This window comes from Podarcis gaigeae, assembly GCF_964106915.1.
Source record: "Podarcis gaigeae genome assembly, chromosome: 4".
Taxonomy (NCBI): domain Eukaryota; kingdom Metazoa; phylum Chordata; class Lepidosauria; order Squamata; family Lacertidae; genus Podarcis; species Podarcis gaigeae.
In genome coordinates, this window is record NC_139677.1 from 23,565,202 (window position 1) to 23,581,482 (window position 16,281).

Consider the following 16,281-nt stretch of genomic DNA (forward strand, 5'->3'; position numbering starts at 1 on the left):
AGTAAGGAAGGCAGTTTTGACAGCTGTGTTATCATTTAGAGCGAGAGCATAGCAAGATGACATGCAGCAACCTATAATCAAAAAATCACAGTGCAGTCCTACAGATGTCTATTCAGAAGTCCCATTATGTGCAATGGGAGTTACTCTCGGGCACACAGAGGTGCCAACCAGAATAAAATACTGGAGGGCCCAGGTAAGCCCCGCCCTACATAATCAATCATGAGACACGGCACACACACATCATGTGAATGGCAATGCCCATCAACTGGGGGGGGGGCCTGGCCCTCTCACATATTTTTTTTTGGGGGGGAGGGTCAATGGGACCTTGGTGCTGGCTCCTATGCAAGCATGTATGTGAACCATAGTGTTGAAAGTCAAAATGTGGAATCTGCCGCCTTCCAGACATCCCCCATCATTCCTGCCTATTGGCTATTCCAGCTGGCGCTGACACGAGTCCCATAAAAATCACAGGGTCCACAAATCAAGATGGTGGGAAAACATACCTATTAATCTTAATAATATTAATGCCATTTATATATATGATGGCCTATACAGTGGTACCTCGGGTTAAGTACTTAATTCGTTCCGGAGGTCTGTTCTTAACCTGAGGTACCACTTTAGCTAATGGGGCCTCCTGCTGCCGCCGCACGATTTCTATTCTCATCCTGAGGTAAAGTTCTTAACCCAAGGTACTATTTCTGGGTTAGCGGAGTCTGTAACCTGAAGTGTATGTAACCTGAGGTACCACTATAAATAGGCAAAACGGGCACTTTACCAGCGCAGGGTACCCAAAATGGGGCAACATTCTTTCTCACCCCCAGTCAGGGGCTACTTACATACCCTGCAACATTTCTCTGATGAAAATAAGAATGATAATAATTTTTACTATTTATACCCCACCCATCTGACTGGGTGGCCCTAGCCATTCTTGGCGGCTTCCAACATGTATAAAACCGTAATATTAGAAAACTTCAGATGCCTTCTAAAGGTTGTACAGTTACTCGTCTCCTTGGCTAGGGGAGGTCGCATATATTTATCGGATGAAAATACGGGAAATAGGGACGTCGTACCATAACCTCCAGCATCTTTCCGATGAAAACAGGGACGTCCTAAGGAAAAGCGGGGCAAATCAGAAACCGGGGCGGTTTTTGGAAAAACAGGGGCACTTGGAGGGTCTGTGCTTATAGGACACGGTGGTTCCCACTTGGGGCGGTAAGGTCACAACAAAAAGCCGACGCGCTCGCTTCGCACAACGAAGATCAGGAGCAACACGCCGGCCTTTCCCCGCCGGCAAAGTCCCCTCACACTCTCCCGCCTTTTTCCTACTCTGTCCCCCGCCCCCCACTCCCTCCTTATTGGCCGCCCGACTGTTTTCCCGCCCAGTCAGAGAACCTCTGTCAGGGCCTCCCGCCAATGGGCGCCCAGCTCGATGAAGCAAACCGCTTCCCTCCTCCCGCCCCTCCCGCAAGGGAGGGGGAGAGAGAGGGAGACGGACTAAGGGAGGCGAGAGGGAAGTGACTTCACAATGGCGCTCTCCCGCCCAATCACAAAGGCGGCTGGGCCGCGGCCCAATGGGAGCAAGGCCGCGTTTCGCCCTGCACCCAATGGGAGCGCCGCAGCAGCAGCCCGGCGTCGGCAGGAGGCGGGCGGTAGGGGGGGCGTCTGTGTTGCCGGCAGGGGCGGGGAGAAGTTCACCAGAAGCGCGGCGGCGGCGGCGGCTCCGCCTCCCTGTGGTCGGTGCGCGGCCTGGAGACCCCGCCTCCTGCCTCCCTCCTCCCTGCCCGGCTGGCCTCTCTCTCTCTCTCAGGCAGCCATGGCGGCGGCGGAGCAGGAGCAGCAGCAGTTCTACCTTCTCCTAGGCAACCTGCTCAGCCCGGACAATGTCGTCCGGAAACAGGCCGAGGTGACTGGCGGCTTCGCGTTGTTTCGTACCCCCCCGGTTCCCCGCTCTCCCTTTCCCGCCGGCTCCAGCCTCGGCCGACCGCGCTCTCCGGACCCGGCCTTGCCCTGTCAGCCTCCCAGCGCCGTCTGTGTGTGTGTCTCGGCGTGCGCGCGCGGGGCGGCCCTGGCGGGGCCCACGTGCTCCGGCCGGAATCTCCACAGACGGCGCCGGCGGCCGTTAAAGCCGTTGGCTGGGGGGCGTTTCGGCCACCAACCGCCCTTCCCCCCCACAACCCCCCCCCCCGGGCGGCACCTCCGCCTCGCACCGGCTCTTACCTCTTTTCTCCTCTTTCAGCTTGGGAAATCCGGCCCCCGTGTTCCCTCTCTCTAAACATGGGCCTCCCCATCCCATCCACCCTGACCTTTTCCCCTTCCACGTCCCCTGATTTTTATTTTATTTTGTAATGCGCGACCCCACATTTCTAGTTCTGGCCACGATTTCTCACTATTCTCCTTTCTCTCTCTCCCCCCCCCCCAATTCTATTTTCTATTTCCTTTTCCTCGTTCTCCACCTCAAACCTGACCCTGGTCGTGGAGATAAGCGCCCGAGGCTGGAGCCGCCATAGCCTCCTCGACCAAGCCCTTAGATTAATAGGATGGAACTGTTGGGAAGGGACCACGAGGATCATCCATTCCGACCCCCTGCAATGCAGGAGTCTTTTCACCCACCGAGGGGGAGGAGGGTTCGAACCCACAACCCTGAGATGAAGAGTCTCATGCTTTCCTGGCTGAACTACGCCTCGGGACAAATGTAGAATGCAATAGAGCCCGTAGCATTGTAGGGTTGGAAAGGGATTCCCAAGGGCCATCTAGTGTCCCCCCCTTGCAGTGCACGAATCCTGCCCACACTCGTCCCTGGGTGGAAAGGGGTTGGGGGTCGCAGTTCCCTTTTCTATAGGGACAGGCTCAGGAAGTGCAACCCTCCCATTAGATTTACAGGGGATGGTCAGGTGAGGGGTAGTTGGCTGTACCTGAGTAGTTTGTGGTAAGTTGGGCAACATTATATAGCAAACTAATCGGTAGACACAGTAGCTGCAAATGCTGCTTATTCTGGCAACAAAAATGACCTCAGCTGCAATGTTCCTGTGTTGTTCTAAGTTTTGTCATTCGTTTGTTTACATAGGCATGCGCCATTCTGGGCTGTGCTGGAGCACCTGGGGGAGATGGGTCTGTTCTGATTGCCATCTCTTTCCAAGACACTGGGCAGGGATGGGGCCACCCTTGAAGAAGAATGAGTCTTATGTCCACAGTCAGCTAATTTGCTGTGTGGTAATCAAGGAGGGATTCTTAAAATAAGTGTCATGTGTGCTTTCCCTTCCCCCAAATTACTGTGGCCGGAGGGATGTAGATCTCTTGAAAACTTAGAGCTTGTGCGAACCGTGAGATAATGAACCTGTCTCTTAAGCTTTGTGTTTTCTAATCTGTGAAGTGGCTTCAGTGTTCAATAGGGTACTGAATGAAGCTTTCCCCCTTTTCTGTTGTATGTGTCTTATTATTAGAGAAAACTCTGAACTACAGGATTTCTCTGTAATTAGTAAATCAGGATAGTGCTTTATTTCCACCCACAGGAGTGCTTTACATCGTTTATTGTAAAGCCTAGTGGGGAATCTCTGTTCCATTGAAATAAATACCAGCGTCTGGCTTAGCATTTTCTCATTGGATGGCTGGTCTGGGGCTTTTATCATTTACATCACTGGAGCGGTCAGTAGAGTTCAGCACATTCTTTCATTGGGAACAATAGGGTAAAAAAATCTGTTCTTAGTACCCTAATGTAAAACAGATCAGTCTGATTATTTTTCAACATTGTACATACCAACACAAGCAATTTAAATATTGTGAAGCCGCTTGGCATACATGTATGTTTTCTGAAACATAGATGAAAGAAGAGGCAAATGGTGTATTTGAGCAAAAATAAATTCTCTTGTGCTGCTCATAATGTGTCCAGGTTGTAAGGACCATGTGAGAGGAAAACCTTTTGCCTCTGGATGTAGACAGTGGTGGTGTGTGGTCCCTGGAAGGTTACCCAGGATGAAATGCTGAAAAAAGTTAACCCCTGCTGGAAAGCCAACCAGTTGAGGAGAGCTCTTTAAGTGGAAGTCCACATGGGTTAGGGTCCTGAAAGTAGTCTGAACAGCACCAGCCAGTGTGTCAGGTAGGTGAAGCTGCTGGTAGACAGTGTATGGGAGCAGAAAAGGGAACTCCTGCTCTTCTTGGCACTGGGAGATGGGAGTAGGGTGCCACGTTCATCACCAGGCATTTGCATATTGAAGGATGTGTCACTGTCTACCAGCACAAAAAGTGTAAGGAAAGGAAATCACTCTCAGCCCTTTGTCAGAGTGCATGGCAGTTTTTCATGGCGAGTCACCATACCAGCCACTACTGAGTATGAATGAGAATGATGTCACCAAATTAGAAGAGAGGATTGAGATCACTAGTTTTTGGAGTAGGTTTGCATACGGAAATAGGCAGTCCTTAGTCTTGATTTCTTTTACTTCTCCACTGTGCTTACTTTGGAGAGTTAGCAGGATCTAGGCTGAAGAGTTCCATTTTTCTTTGAAAATGTCCACAACGCTACATTGAACCTTTTTTGTGTTTGTTTTCTGGAATCTATGCAAGAGGGATGTCTGTCAACTAGAAGCTCTTTGCATTTTGAATATGCAGTGTGAATACACACAACTTGCGTAGCGGGGTCTGCCTAAAGTCGAACATGACCATCGCTACCTTTTTGAAGCCAGTGTGAGAAGTGGGCTTTGTCTGCCTTCCTTACTGGGCTCTGGGAGGGTCTTGCATGGGCTCTGAGAAGCTCCAGCGAGATCCAGAGCCCATCTGAGACTTTCCCTGAGGCCGGTAAACAAGCCTGAGAGCTTAAAAGCTCTCTCCACACCAAAAGAACTTTTAAGCTTTCCACTTTGTGTGCATTTAATTAATGCTCTGTCGGTTGACCTGCCATCAAGTTTGTAAAACTGCAATAATGCAAATTGCAAGTCAACTGTATACTTAAATACCTGAAGCAAAGAATATTGGGAATTGTTCATTCCAGCCAATTCCACAAAATCCCATTTCTCAGTCATTCTAATGTTAAAAACGGAAAGCACTGAGTGTCTCACAGGGCAAATCAAAGTAAAAGTAAAGAGCTAGATAGAATAATAAGCAGTACTTCATAGGCTAAAGTAACTAGCGCTATTTGGCAGAACAGAGTTAAGAACACAGCAAGCACTAATCTCTTCAGAGATGTTGATAGATATGTTAGTTTTACTTTCTAAAGTAAATGATAAAGTTAATTTTCAAGGTTTTAGTTTAGAATTATACCTTTGTTCAATAGAACTGGAGGATCAAACTTATTCAAATTGAAAGTTAATCTCAACATAGGTGCTTCTGTGATACGCTTTCTAGTAAATTTAAAAATTGAACTTATTGGAGCATATTTGAGGGTCAAACTAATGCCTCATGGTTTTTGTTTTTAATGATTCTCTTTTCTTTCGTAGGAAACATATGAGAACATACCAGGCCAATCTAAAATTACATTCCTTCTACAAGCTGTCAGAAATACTACGGTTGCTGAAGAGGTATTTTCTAAGAAGTAGTCCCTACAAAACATTTATAGTAGCATAATTGAAGCATTGTTTCATGTTGTGGTAAAATAAATTAGCATTGTATTTAATGTTATCAGCTGTAATAGGCACCTGAAAAGAAATATATTGCTATCAATGTCAGTAAGTTAAAGAAGAATTGTTGGAAATTTGTCTCAGTAGCAAACACTACTGCAGTAATGCTAAACCACAGTTCGGTTTTATGGGAAGAAGCAAGAATGATCATACAGTTCCTTCCTGTCTTTGCACCATAGATTAGAAGCTTCAGTTCCTGTTTTAGTGGCAAACCATTGGTTTTTTCAATGGTTTGGTACACGCATTGGCTTGGATCCTAAATTCCCTTCTGTACACGAGTTAAGGCATTCTCCCTTTCCTTTTGACTCCTGGTGCCGTCTGAAATTCTGTTTTCTGAAAGCAGCCTATCTAATATGCACCTCTGGGCTCATAATGCCTTGGAATCTACTCCTTATTGCATTGCTCCTTAACATATTTGCTGCCCAAACCTATTATTGCTTGTGCATTAGGTTTTAATTTCACTTATTGACTTAACAACTGTTGTTGTAGAAGCATTTGCAATCAGTAAGTCATGGCAGCTGAAAATGCTATGTGTATAAGATGCACGTGTGTTGCTATACTATGCAAAATTAAGACCAAATATATCAATATTGCAATAAATCACAGTGAGTATTCTGGCATGTACGCTGGTGGAACCATCACGTCTGACATACATCAAGAAATCTGTACAATGCCTGTGTTGCCTGACACTGCCATAGATGTTCCCACACAACACAAATGGAAGTGGTTCAGTCTTCCACACATTCTATTTCTGTTGTCCTTAGCATACTTGTCTCCACTACAATGTGGCTGCTCATTTGGTAGGATTGCATGTTCGCTGTCTCCCTATTCCCTACAGAAGGTCTGTAGCTCAATAGTAGAACATCAGCTTTGCATTTAGACGTTCCCATGTTCAATCCCCAACATCTCCAGGTCGGGCTGTGAATATCCTGCCTGAAACCCTGGAGGGGACCTGCTAAGCTAGATGAAGCACTGGTCTGACTTTATATAAGGCAAATTGCTGTGGTCCTTTGTCAGTCATCACAGTATTTCAAGTAGAACATGCCACCAGTGTTGATTCAAATGCCTTGTACTAATTAACTGTCAATATCTGAGCTGAAATAACTGATAATTCATATTACTGTGATTAGTGTATACCCATTGACCCCCTTCTGAGGAACTTATTCTGGAATTTTTCTGGTTTGGAGTTTGCAGTTATAACTTGCTTGAAAGAATGAATACTTAAGTATTCAAAGTAACATTTGAATTAATATTTTTCAATAGTCTTTAATATATGCCTAATCTGTACACAATTCACTTTACTCTTTCATGTTAACACAAAGTTCACAAATGATGTTTCCGTATAAATGTTAATATATGGTAGAAAACATTAGATTTAATTTGCTGAAACTATTTACTAAATGCCTCTTAAGTTCTAACATAGAGTCAGTCACCTAGTTTAGTTCTTATACCAACTGTGACATGAAATAGTTGAGTAAAAAATAGCTATGTGACTAAAGATGCCAAAAATAGGTGTGGCAGAGTCAGCACTTTGGCTGAACTTCTAGGTGTTTTGTTTATGCTTTGTAGGAAAACAACAGCAAAGAACAGAAGTGGAATATATTGTGTTGAAATTAATTCTCCCTCATACAATGTATATCTGTCTTAATAGGCTAGACAAATGGCTGCTGTGCTTCTCCGAAGACTTTTGTCAGCTTCTTTTGAGGAAGTTTATCCAACGTTACCCCCTGAAGTTCAAACTGCTATCAAAAGTGAATTGCTGTTGATTATTCAGCTCGAAACACAATCCAGTATGAGGAGAAAAATATGTGATATTGTAGCTGAGCTGGCCAGAAATCTAATAGGTATATTATATTATTATTTATTTGTATTTCTGTGATGCTGGCTGTGTCTGAAAACATTTAAAGGCAATGTAAACTTAAATGAAAAATACAGTAAATCAAACAGGCACTAATAATAATTTTAAAGGGTGAACAGCTAGCAGAATCATCATAGGCTAGAAACATGACCATGTTTGACCAGACAGCATAATCCTTTCATAAACGTTTTCCTAAATAGAAATGTTGTCACTTTCTAGAAAAAATAAAGTGAAGGAAGTGGGTTATTCTAGAGTGTGGGTGCAATTAGCATCTTCTCTAATCTTCCATTGTGCCTGAGCTTTCCCATCTCTCCTCCAAGTGCTGTGGGGCTTTAGAAAATACTCCTGGCAACCATGCACGAATATAATGTCCTCACAGTTCACAGCCTATAAGGAAATGCTGTGCAATTTTGGCAGTTTTTCCCTTTAAGAGAATGAAACAATTTATTACTTTTTGGTTAACTATTGTGGTTTCAAAAATTCCTGTCTTTATGTTCGTATTCTATCTCTTTTAGATGAGGATGGCAATAACCAATGGCCCGAAGGGCTGAAGTTTTTGTTTGACTCTGTCAGCTCTCAAAATGTGGGACTACGTGAAGCTGCACTGCACATCTTCTGGTATACTATTATTTGCAGACAAGTGCATGGTCATGCAAGATTGTCAGGTTGTTTAACATTTCTGTTAGGAACCACATCTTCAAACATAACTTTCTGACTGGGTTGCAAGGTTCCTAGAAGCAATTGGATAATGGTGGGGAATCATCCGCAGGGAAGTTATTGAGTGTATACTGGTGCATGTTCCAATTCACTTGGGGCAACAGTGAGACTTAACTGGCCTTACCATTGCTCTGTGTGAGCTGAGTATGAACTTTAGATCTTGCATCAGAGCTCTGACCTAACTCAGAAGAACTTTGTGGCAGACAGTTTGATGCCTGGTGCTCTGCATAAAGTTTTTAAGGCCTCGGGGATGCTTAAATGCACATTTGTATTGTCCCTTTAGGAACTTTCCTGGTATTTTTGGAAATCAACAGCAACATTATTTGGATGTCATCAAACGGATGTTGGTGCAATGTATGCAAGATCAGGAGAATCCCACGGTAATTCAAAACTCATTTCCTCTTTTGTTTGAAAAACGTTGTTAGTCTTGGAATGTTTTCTACTCTAAAAAAGCAAATGCCCGAAATGAAAACATGCCGCCTTTGTTGAACTGTTGAAATCATTGCAGAGGGATAGACTACCTGGTTGGGATAAACTTGGAAGCATTGTTTTACAGTAGTTTTTGTTCTCCTTGGGATTGTGGTTCTGGCATTTTCTTGTCTTGGTTGTTGGCCTGTGGAGCCCTTTGGGGTCCCATCTTGTGTATCATGCTTACATGAAACCATTGGATGTGGACACCTGAGTTTTTGGGGAATCACAGTGTGCTGATGATGCCCAGCTCTGTCTCTCCTCTGCATCTAAATTCAAGGATTGTGTTCAAAGTCTGAATTAGTGTCCAACACTGGTAATGGGTGAGATGAGAGAGAACAAATGGAAGCTTAATTTCAGCAAAACAGACGTGTTCCTGATCAAATTAGAGAGATTTTGCCTGCTTTTGATAGAGATGCACTTATATTTAAAAGTTGGATTTGTGACTTGGATATTTTTCCCAACTCAGCCCTGAACCTGAATGCTCAGGTTTTTGCAATGGCCAAGAATTATTTTGCACAGCTAATGCTTGTGTGCCAACTTCAGCAAAGTATCAGATCTGGCCAAGGTGATACATGCTTAGGTTTCATCTTAATTATATCTTATAGTACTGCAACATTATTTTTATGTGGCTGCCTTTGGAGAGCATTAGGAAACTGGTTCAGAATGCTGTAGCCAGACTGACTTGGGACACTTATAAGGAGCATGTGACTCCTATCTTCATAACACCTTCATTGGCTACCATTGTTTCTGCACACAATTCAGAGTACTGGTTGTGACCTACAAACCCTTACACAACTAGAGACCAAGCTATCCTTAATCACCATATTTTCCTATATGAGATGTTTCTGAGAGACCCTTCTTTTTATCCTGCCAACATCTGAAGCCTGTTTGGCAAGAACTAAAGAGAGAACATTTCTAACTAGCTAATCTTAGTCTCTGAGGGACCTGTTCAGCCCCTTCGCCTTACACCACAGGCAAGTACATTTTTATTCAGGCAGGCCTTTGACCTAATAAGCTGGTGTATTATAACCACTAAATAAGTTGTATTTGTCCAACATAATTGGACTTAACTGCATCATCTCAACCTGATATAAGAAGAAGGAAGCTAGGGATGAGCATATCCTTTCTTCTGAGGATGTTTTCTAGTTTATTGCTTTAGGAGGACACAGTGTCTTGCTTTTTGAGCATAAAGTTTTAGTACTGATACTATGTATTGGATCTCTGTATGCATACTTGTGGCATGAACAAATAAATGGTGAGGAGGGAGTGGGTGTTAGTGCAAAGGTATCAGTACTTTTGATGTACAAGTATGAATTTAAAAGTTTGAGGAACGCCGTATGTTACTGATGTTGATCTTTTATATTCCTTCTAGATCAGGACACTGTCAGCTAGGGCTGCGGCTGCATTTGTTCTTGCTAATGAGCAAAATCTTCCTCTTCTAAAACATTTTGCAGACTTACTTCCAGGAATCCTGCAGGTAAAAACTCATCCATCAAGTTGACCAAAGTATGTTACCTCCTATAGGCTCTGGCTTGTATTTTAAGAGTGTTGCTGTTTCCATGTCAATAATACATGAATTCTAGTGTGAGCATCAAGTACACTAGGTGTCAGTAGCAAAAGTTTAAATACAAGGCATAGCCTAATAAATAATACACTGTAAATGCCTAAAATACAGATTACGTGCTTCCTGAATTTGAGCTTTACCGGAATGTGTGCAAGGGCAGCTACTGTATCCACTGTGAAGACTACTTCACAGCATAGAGCCATTGAAGTGGTGTACTCAATAAAACCATTATTCACAAGAGGCGGGAGGTGAGAGAGCTAAGGAGCACCCTGTAGGCTTTTAGTCTCCTAATCATAGTTAAGAGATCAGGTGGTGTTGCATCTTCACCAGGCAGGAGATTGAGAGGGAAAAGAGCAATGTGAGCAAATAAAATATGTCTTAGTAGATGAAATTATTTGAAATAACTCAGTGAGACAAGATACATTTTCCACCTTTTGAGCTCTCCAGTATGTCCTCTAGTCTTTGGTTCTGTGTTTTAGTTGCAGTGTCTTGAAGCACTGAATAGTGTCTTCCTAACATAGTGCTTAGGTTTAAATGTGAATTACAGGTGAAAAGGGTATTAACTGAATTCTCTTTTAGGCGGTAAATGACTCCTGTTACCAAAATGATGATTCGGTACTGAAGTCCCTTGTAGAGATTGCAGATACGGTTCCAAAGTATCTACGGCCACACTTAGAACCTACATTGCAACTAAGTTTGAAGGTAAGTTGACTGTCCCATCCCAATTCATGTTTTGGTTGATTAGATAGGTGGCCTGATTTTTAGTACTATACTTAAATATCTTTCTTTTTCAGTTGTGTGCAGATACTAATCTCAGCAACATGCAACGCCAACTGGCTCTTGAAGTAATAGTTACATTATCTGAGACTGCAGCTGCTATGCTTAGAAGGCATATCAATATTGTTGCACAAGCTAGTAAGTAAATTTATTGTCTTTTATTATATTTTTTCTCAGTTAGAATTAAAACAGTTAATGTGGCATAGGTTTGTAGATTAGGTAAAAGACACATACCCTGGTCTTACACAGTAGTCACAGAGCTGTTTTTTAGAAGCCAAAATCCTACTGATCTACTCTAGTCTGCTCCCCAAACAACCAGAAGGACGGTGTTTTGCCTTTTTTATAAGACTCTGTCAAGTATGCAGCCCAGACTGTTGAATCTAAAATGGGGCCAGCATGAAGCAAAAATAAAACACTCATTAACTTTATTAATATGGGCACCACATGCTTATTAAGAAGGTATTCTCAGTGCTGCCTGTGAGCTGTTTTTTGTGACCCAAGAGTGGCTTAATAGGTTGTTCTTGATTTTGTTTTTATTATGTGTTTTGTAATTTTGTATTGTGGTTTTATGTTGTGAATTTCCCTGAGATTTGCTGGTATAGGGTGGTATACAAATTTAAATATTAATACTAATCATATTAATAATAGCCCACTTCCTACCTTGCAACCATTTTTAGGTAGAAATGCCAGGGATTTGGCTTGTCGCCTTCTGCACGCAAAGCATGTGATATAATAATCCTTCCCTGTGGGGCCATTGCACAGATATAATTCGGAACTGGTGCCTCACAATCCAAAATTACTCTATTGGTACACGTTGTGGCAGAGTGAAATATGGACAAGTGCCACATTGCTTCATGAATTCTACTGGGATGTGAGGTGGCTGTTCATGAGCAGTCAGATCTCTGTTAAACCTTTTTCTGTAGATTGAGCAATGTTAATTTCCTTAGTTCCTCAGATGTTAACAATGATGGTTGACCTAGAAGAAGATGAAGACTGGGCAAATTCTGATGAGTTAGAAGATGATGACTTTGACAGGTAAACGAGTTGTTTTAAAAAAGGGGGGGAAATCATATGGTTTGCCATTCTCAAGGGCTCCCTTTCATTGCAAGCTTTTCTTTGGTACCTACTGTGATGTTAACGTTTGAGAGTGCTGGAGGTGAAATAGTTAAACAAGTTACCCAATCAGAACCGGGGGGGGGGGTGGAGTCAGAGGGACTATAAAACCAGCTCTGGGAGGGGCGAAAGAGGAGTTCGTTGGGTGGTTGGTTGGAGTGGGAGTGAATTGGGATAGTCTGGGGGTAGGTTGAGTTAGTGTAGCGAAATAAGCTGAGTCAGGAACAGTTAGGAGCTCGGAAGACAAGTAAATCTCTGAGAGGTGGTCTAGTGAGTGAGAGCAGGTAGCGGAAGTTATAGGTCTGGATAGGCACCCTATGATTGTAATTGACCAATACCGTTTATGAAACCACACGCTTGTTAAACTGCAATAAATAAACAGAAGTTTATGTTTCAGTTTAAACCTGACTGGACTCAGCATTGTACCAGGTACGGCCTGGGTGGTGGCAGCGAGAAATAAAGTGGTGGCACAGGGATCAATAGATGGTGAAACGTCTGGGGACCCTGTGTGATTGCCACACCTACTGCTGGCTTGCATGCTATTACCTGTGTATGCAACATCCCCACGTTGAGCTGCCAGGTTTTAAATGTCACCTTCATGCAAAGGTGTTCAAATGGGAGCTAACGTGATACATAATTAGCCCTTAGGTTGATGCGGGTAAGGAAATAAAGGTGCTTAACTTTTCTCACCTTAAAAACCCCAGATTGCAAAAGAGAATCCTTTCTAACAAAACACACTTTGCTGAGAACAAGTACTGAGGAAGAACTCTCCTACCTGTCTGTAGAGAAGATCTCATATCCTGTAGGGGCCGTAGTGGAGGGGGGGGGGGAACAAAGGCCCCAGTTGTACATGCTGTTCTTAAATCCAAGGCAATGTTGATTACATCTTATAACAGCAATCTGTCTGTCTTACTAGATGCTTCTATAAAAATCATTTGTTATGTGATTTCTAGAAGCAAGCATGGTCCTTCTCAATCATTCCTTTTATTGAAATCAGAGTTTTCAGAAGCATAGAATTTAGTTGTAAAGGGATAACTCTCAGAATACAATAAGGAAGATCGGTATGCATATCAGTAATTTGTTTCATGTTTCCGATTTGTACATCAGGTTTTTATTTAAGTGATTTATTCGCATTTATTGATATAGCCATTAAAGTATAGTTTACAACGTGCCAGGAGCGCTCTGCTATATTTAGAACATATCTTTTGCTTTCTTGGCAACTACTTAGTAAATTATGGGCATGCCAGAAACCAAAAATAAATGGCATATTTACTAGAGCAGTTTGTTCACATGCTGGAGTGTACTCAAGCTTACTTAAAGACTGTAACCGTAAATTTATGTTGAGATTTCAACCATTTAGAATTTGTATAGGAGCAGGAAACTAAATAAAAGATACTTCGTAGGACTGGTTACTTCATGAATACAACAGTCTTTGCAAACAGTAAGACATGGACTGTGTTTGATCTCCTATTAAAGGGCTCAACATTTGTTTAAGTATCATGTGTAACAAAGAAAAAGATTTTATGAAGGGCAGAAAAATAATGCACTAACAATATACTGTCAGTATTCAAAGGCCATTAGTATTTCCCTCTAAAATGAAACATAACTCAATATAAACCCTCCAGATGTTCAAATAGCTATCTGCATGAAATTGGCATTGATTTAAAATACGTTCAAATGTAGCAAGGGCCTTGTAAGTTCTCAGACCGTTGCACAATGGACAGTGAGCATTTATCCTTCCAGGATCAAGGTATATGTCTCTTGACAACCATAAGTGCTCACAATATCCACTTATTGTCCTGCTATTAACGTGCATACCATAGGAATATAGTTTAAAAATACAGCACCTGCAGTAAAAAACAGTAAAAAAACCACCTGCAGATTGATTTTGCAGTACAAAATTTTACATGAAATTTAGCTTTAGACTAAAAAGAATATATCACTGAGGTCTTTCAGCATTGCACCTCCAGCATCTAGCTGTATTAGACAGTGCCTTCCTCTACAAATGTTGTGGAATCTAATATACCTGAAACAACATTTTTGCTGCATCCACCTCAGTTATAAATCTAAAGAAACATTCTGTATAGATTCTGAAGCAATTTCCATTGTTTGGGTTTTGTTTATCTATTTATATCATTACATTTTATATCCCACTTTTCCTCCAAGGAGATCAAAATGGCACATATCCTCTCCCCCTCCCCATATTATCCCAGCAACGACCCTGTGGTGTAGGTTAGACTGAGACTCCAAAGTTTCTGAGCATCTACTTTCAAAGGTCCAATAAGCAACTATAAATAGTAGTCGTGGATTTAACTTTCTGAGAAGATCCAGTAATTCCTTCCAACAATTTAGGAGGTGCCAAAGCACTCAAAGCAGTTGGTTTATAAATAGACACCAACAGGTGTTGTAATTGAAGATATTGTCTCTCAACTGTATAAATTCCTCAGTCAACCTATTTCTTCCACAAAAAAGACTGCCACTATCTTAAAATTAGAATTACCCCATAATTTGTCACGTGCATATGGGTCAAATTGTAACTGACAAGACAATGTATGTTATGTCTCTTTAGTTGCTAAATTTTTAGGTGCTGTAGGTCTTTTTCTTCTTTAATCCTTAGATCCCAAAATTAGCCACATCCTGAGAATTCTTAAAATGGCCACTAGCACACAGTCCCCTAAACCAAAAGATAAGCTTTAAGTTTTTTTAGTTTAGAGGGCACCTGTTCTCTTTTTTTAGGATAACCGAAGTCCTTCACATTCCATGTGCAAAAAATATAGTCATATGATGGTTACATTACTAGTATTATATTTGTCACAAATATGTTTGGAACACTTATTACTCTTCCCCACCACAACATCTGTAAAATCTCCTAATGCTCAGGCATGTAACACTACTAAAAATCCATATAAATCACAAAGACAGTGTATTTGTTGATAAGCTAGGAGGATACTTTCTAGGCATCTATATTACAGTGTAGAAACCACAAGATCCTTATAACGTAAATATCTATAGTATGTATCCATGCTGAGCAAACAGATTAAACAGGCAATTTATGTAAACGTTGACATAGCACCATCTATAAAAACTTGCAAGGCCAGAGGGCAGGGGAAAAAGAAAAATGAATATCCAAAAACCAAGAAAGGGAGGACAAAAAACCCCACTACAACTTTCACATTCGATAACAGCATACCTCATTCGCCGCCCCCGCCTCCCATCCCATTGTCTCCTTAGATTTTTCACACACAAAAATAGAACACACTGGAATCCAATACTGCGATAAAAGTATGGGTTGACTACAGACATAATATGAAAACCACTTAGAATTTTCCTATTAGTCAGTGCTTGTTTGACCATATCGCAGGGCTGCTGATGGAAGGAGTCCTTAGGTTTTTCTTTAAATATTGGTTCAATAAAGTAATCCTCTCATTTCTGAGAAACTGACTCCTAAATTAAGGGTATCTCAGGGTGCAGCTTAACCTATGCATTTGCTGCTCATATGACAGGCCAATCAGAGTGATGGAAGCCCTGAGGAGAGATGGCTTTATTTGGTATTCATAACATTTGTTCTGTATTTTTTCTGTATCAGGTCGGTTTTTGTTGTAGCATCTAATTCATTCTGTAGTCTCTTGAGAATATACTTTGTTTTGAGATAATGGCAGTGAACCTTTTCTTTGTTTACCCAATTTTTTCTCTTATTTATTTTATAATAAAGTATCATTTTTTAAAAAGGAGTGCAAACATTAATAATATGTAACAATCTGTAAGAGCATAATAAAAAGGCCACAGTTCTAAGTTGGAGGAACGTCCTCAGTCACATCACAATTTAATGCCACGTACGCCTTCACAATGAAGATAAGCCGTAATCACTTCAAATTAGTATCTGCAGTCCAGCAGAGATAGCAGAAGAGAAGGCCTTAAAGCACTGGAACATTTCACTCTGCATCCAATGTTGGATTTATTCCAAGGATGTGTTGTTCCTCTGCTTTGTACTGGGATGAAAAATGAATGTTGCTGATCACCTATACAAAAGCAAAAAGTAGCAGGGAAACTTAATGAGTAAATAATTTCCCATGCTTCATTAAAAATCTCTGTTGATTAGAGTCTCTTTTGTGCAATCTGCAAATAGCATAATATTATGCTGTTCCATTCCTCACCAAAGTTCCCCCTTTCTGGCA

At 41.9% G+C, this 16,281-nt stretch overlaps 1 protein-coding gene across 1 annotated transcript in view; it reads left to right on the forward strand.

Moving 5' to 3' along the window:
- The first annotated feature begins 1,510 nt into the window (after window positions 1-1,510).
- IPO5 (importin 5) overlaps window positions 1,511-16,281 on the forward strand; it is a 36,039-nt gene continuing 21,268 nt past the window's right edge. Inside the window, exons 1-9 of the mRNA XM_083735231.1 lie at window positions 1,511-1,903; window positions 5,427-5,507; window positions 7,258-7,450; window positions 7,980-8,082; window positions 8,465-8,561; window positions 10,025-10,129; window positions 10,796-10,918; window positions 11,011-11,131; window positions 11,941-12,028. Of these exons, the coding sequence (XP_083591357.1) occupies window positions 1,526-1,903; window positions 5,427-5,507; window positions 7,258-7,450; window positions 7,980-8,082; window positions 8,465-8,561; window positions 10,025-10,129; window positions 10,796-10,918; window positions 11,011-11,131; window positions 11,941-12,028 (1,289 nt within the window). The 5' untranslated portion in view covers window positions 1,511-1,525. The remainder of the gene's footprint in view (window positions 1,904-5,426; window positions 5,508-7,257; window positions 7,451-7,979; window positions 8,083-8,464; window positions 8,562-10,024; window positions 10,130-10,795; window positions 10,919-11,010; window positions 11,132-11,940; window positions 12,029-16,281) is intronic.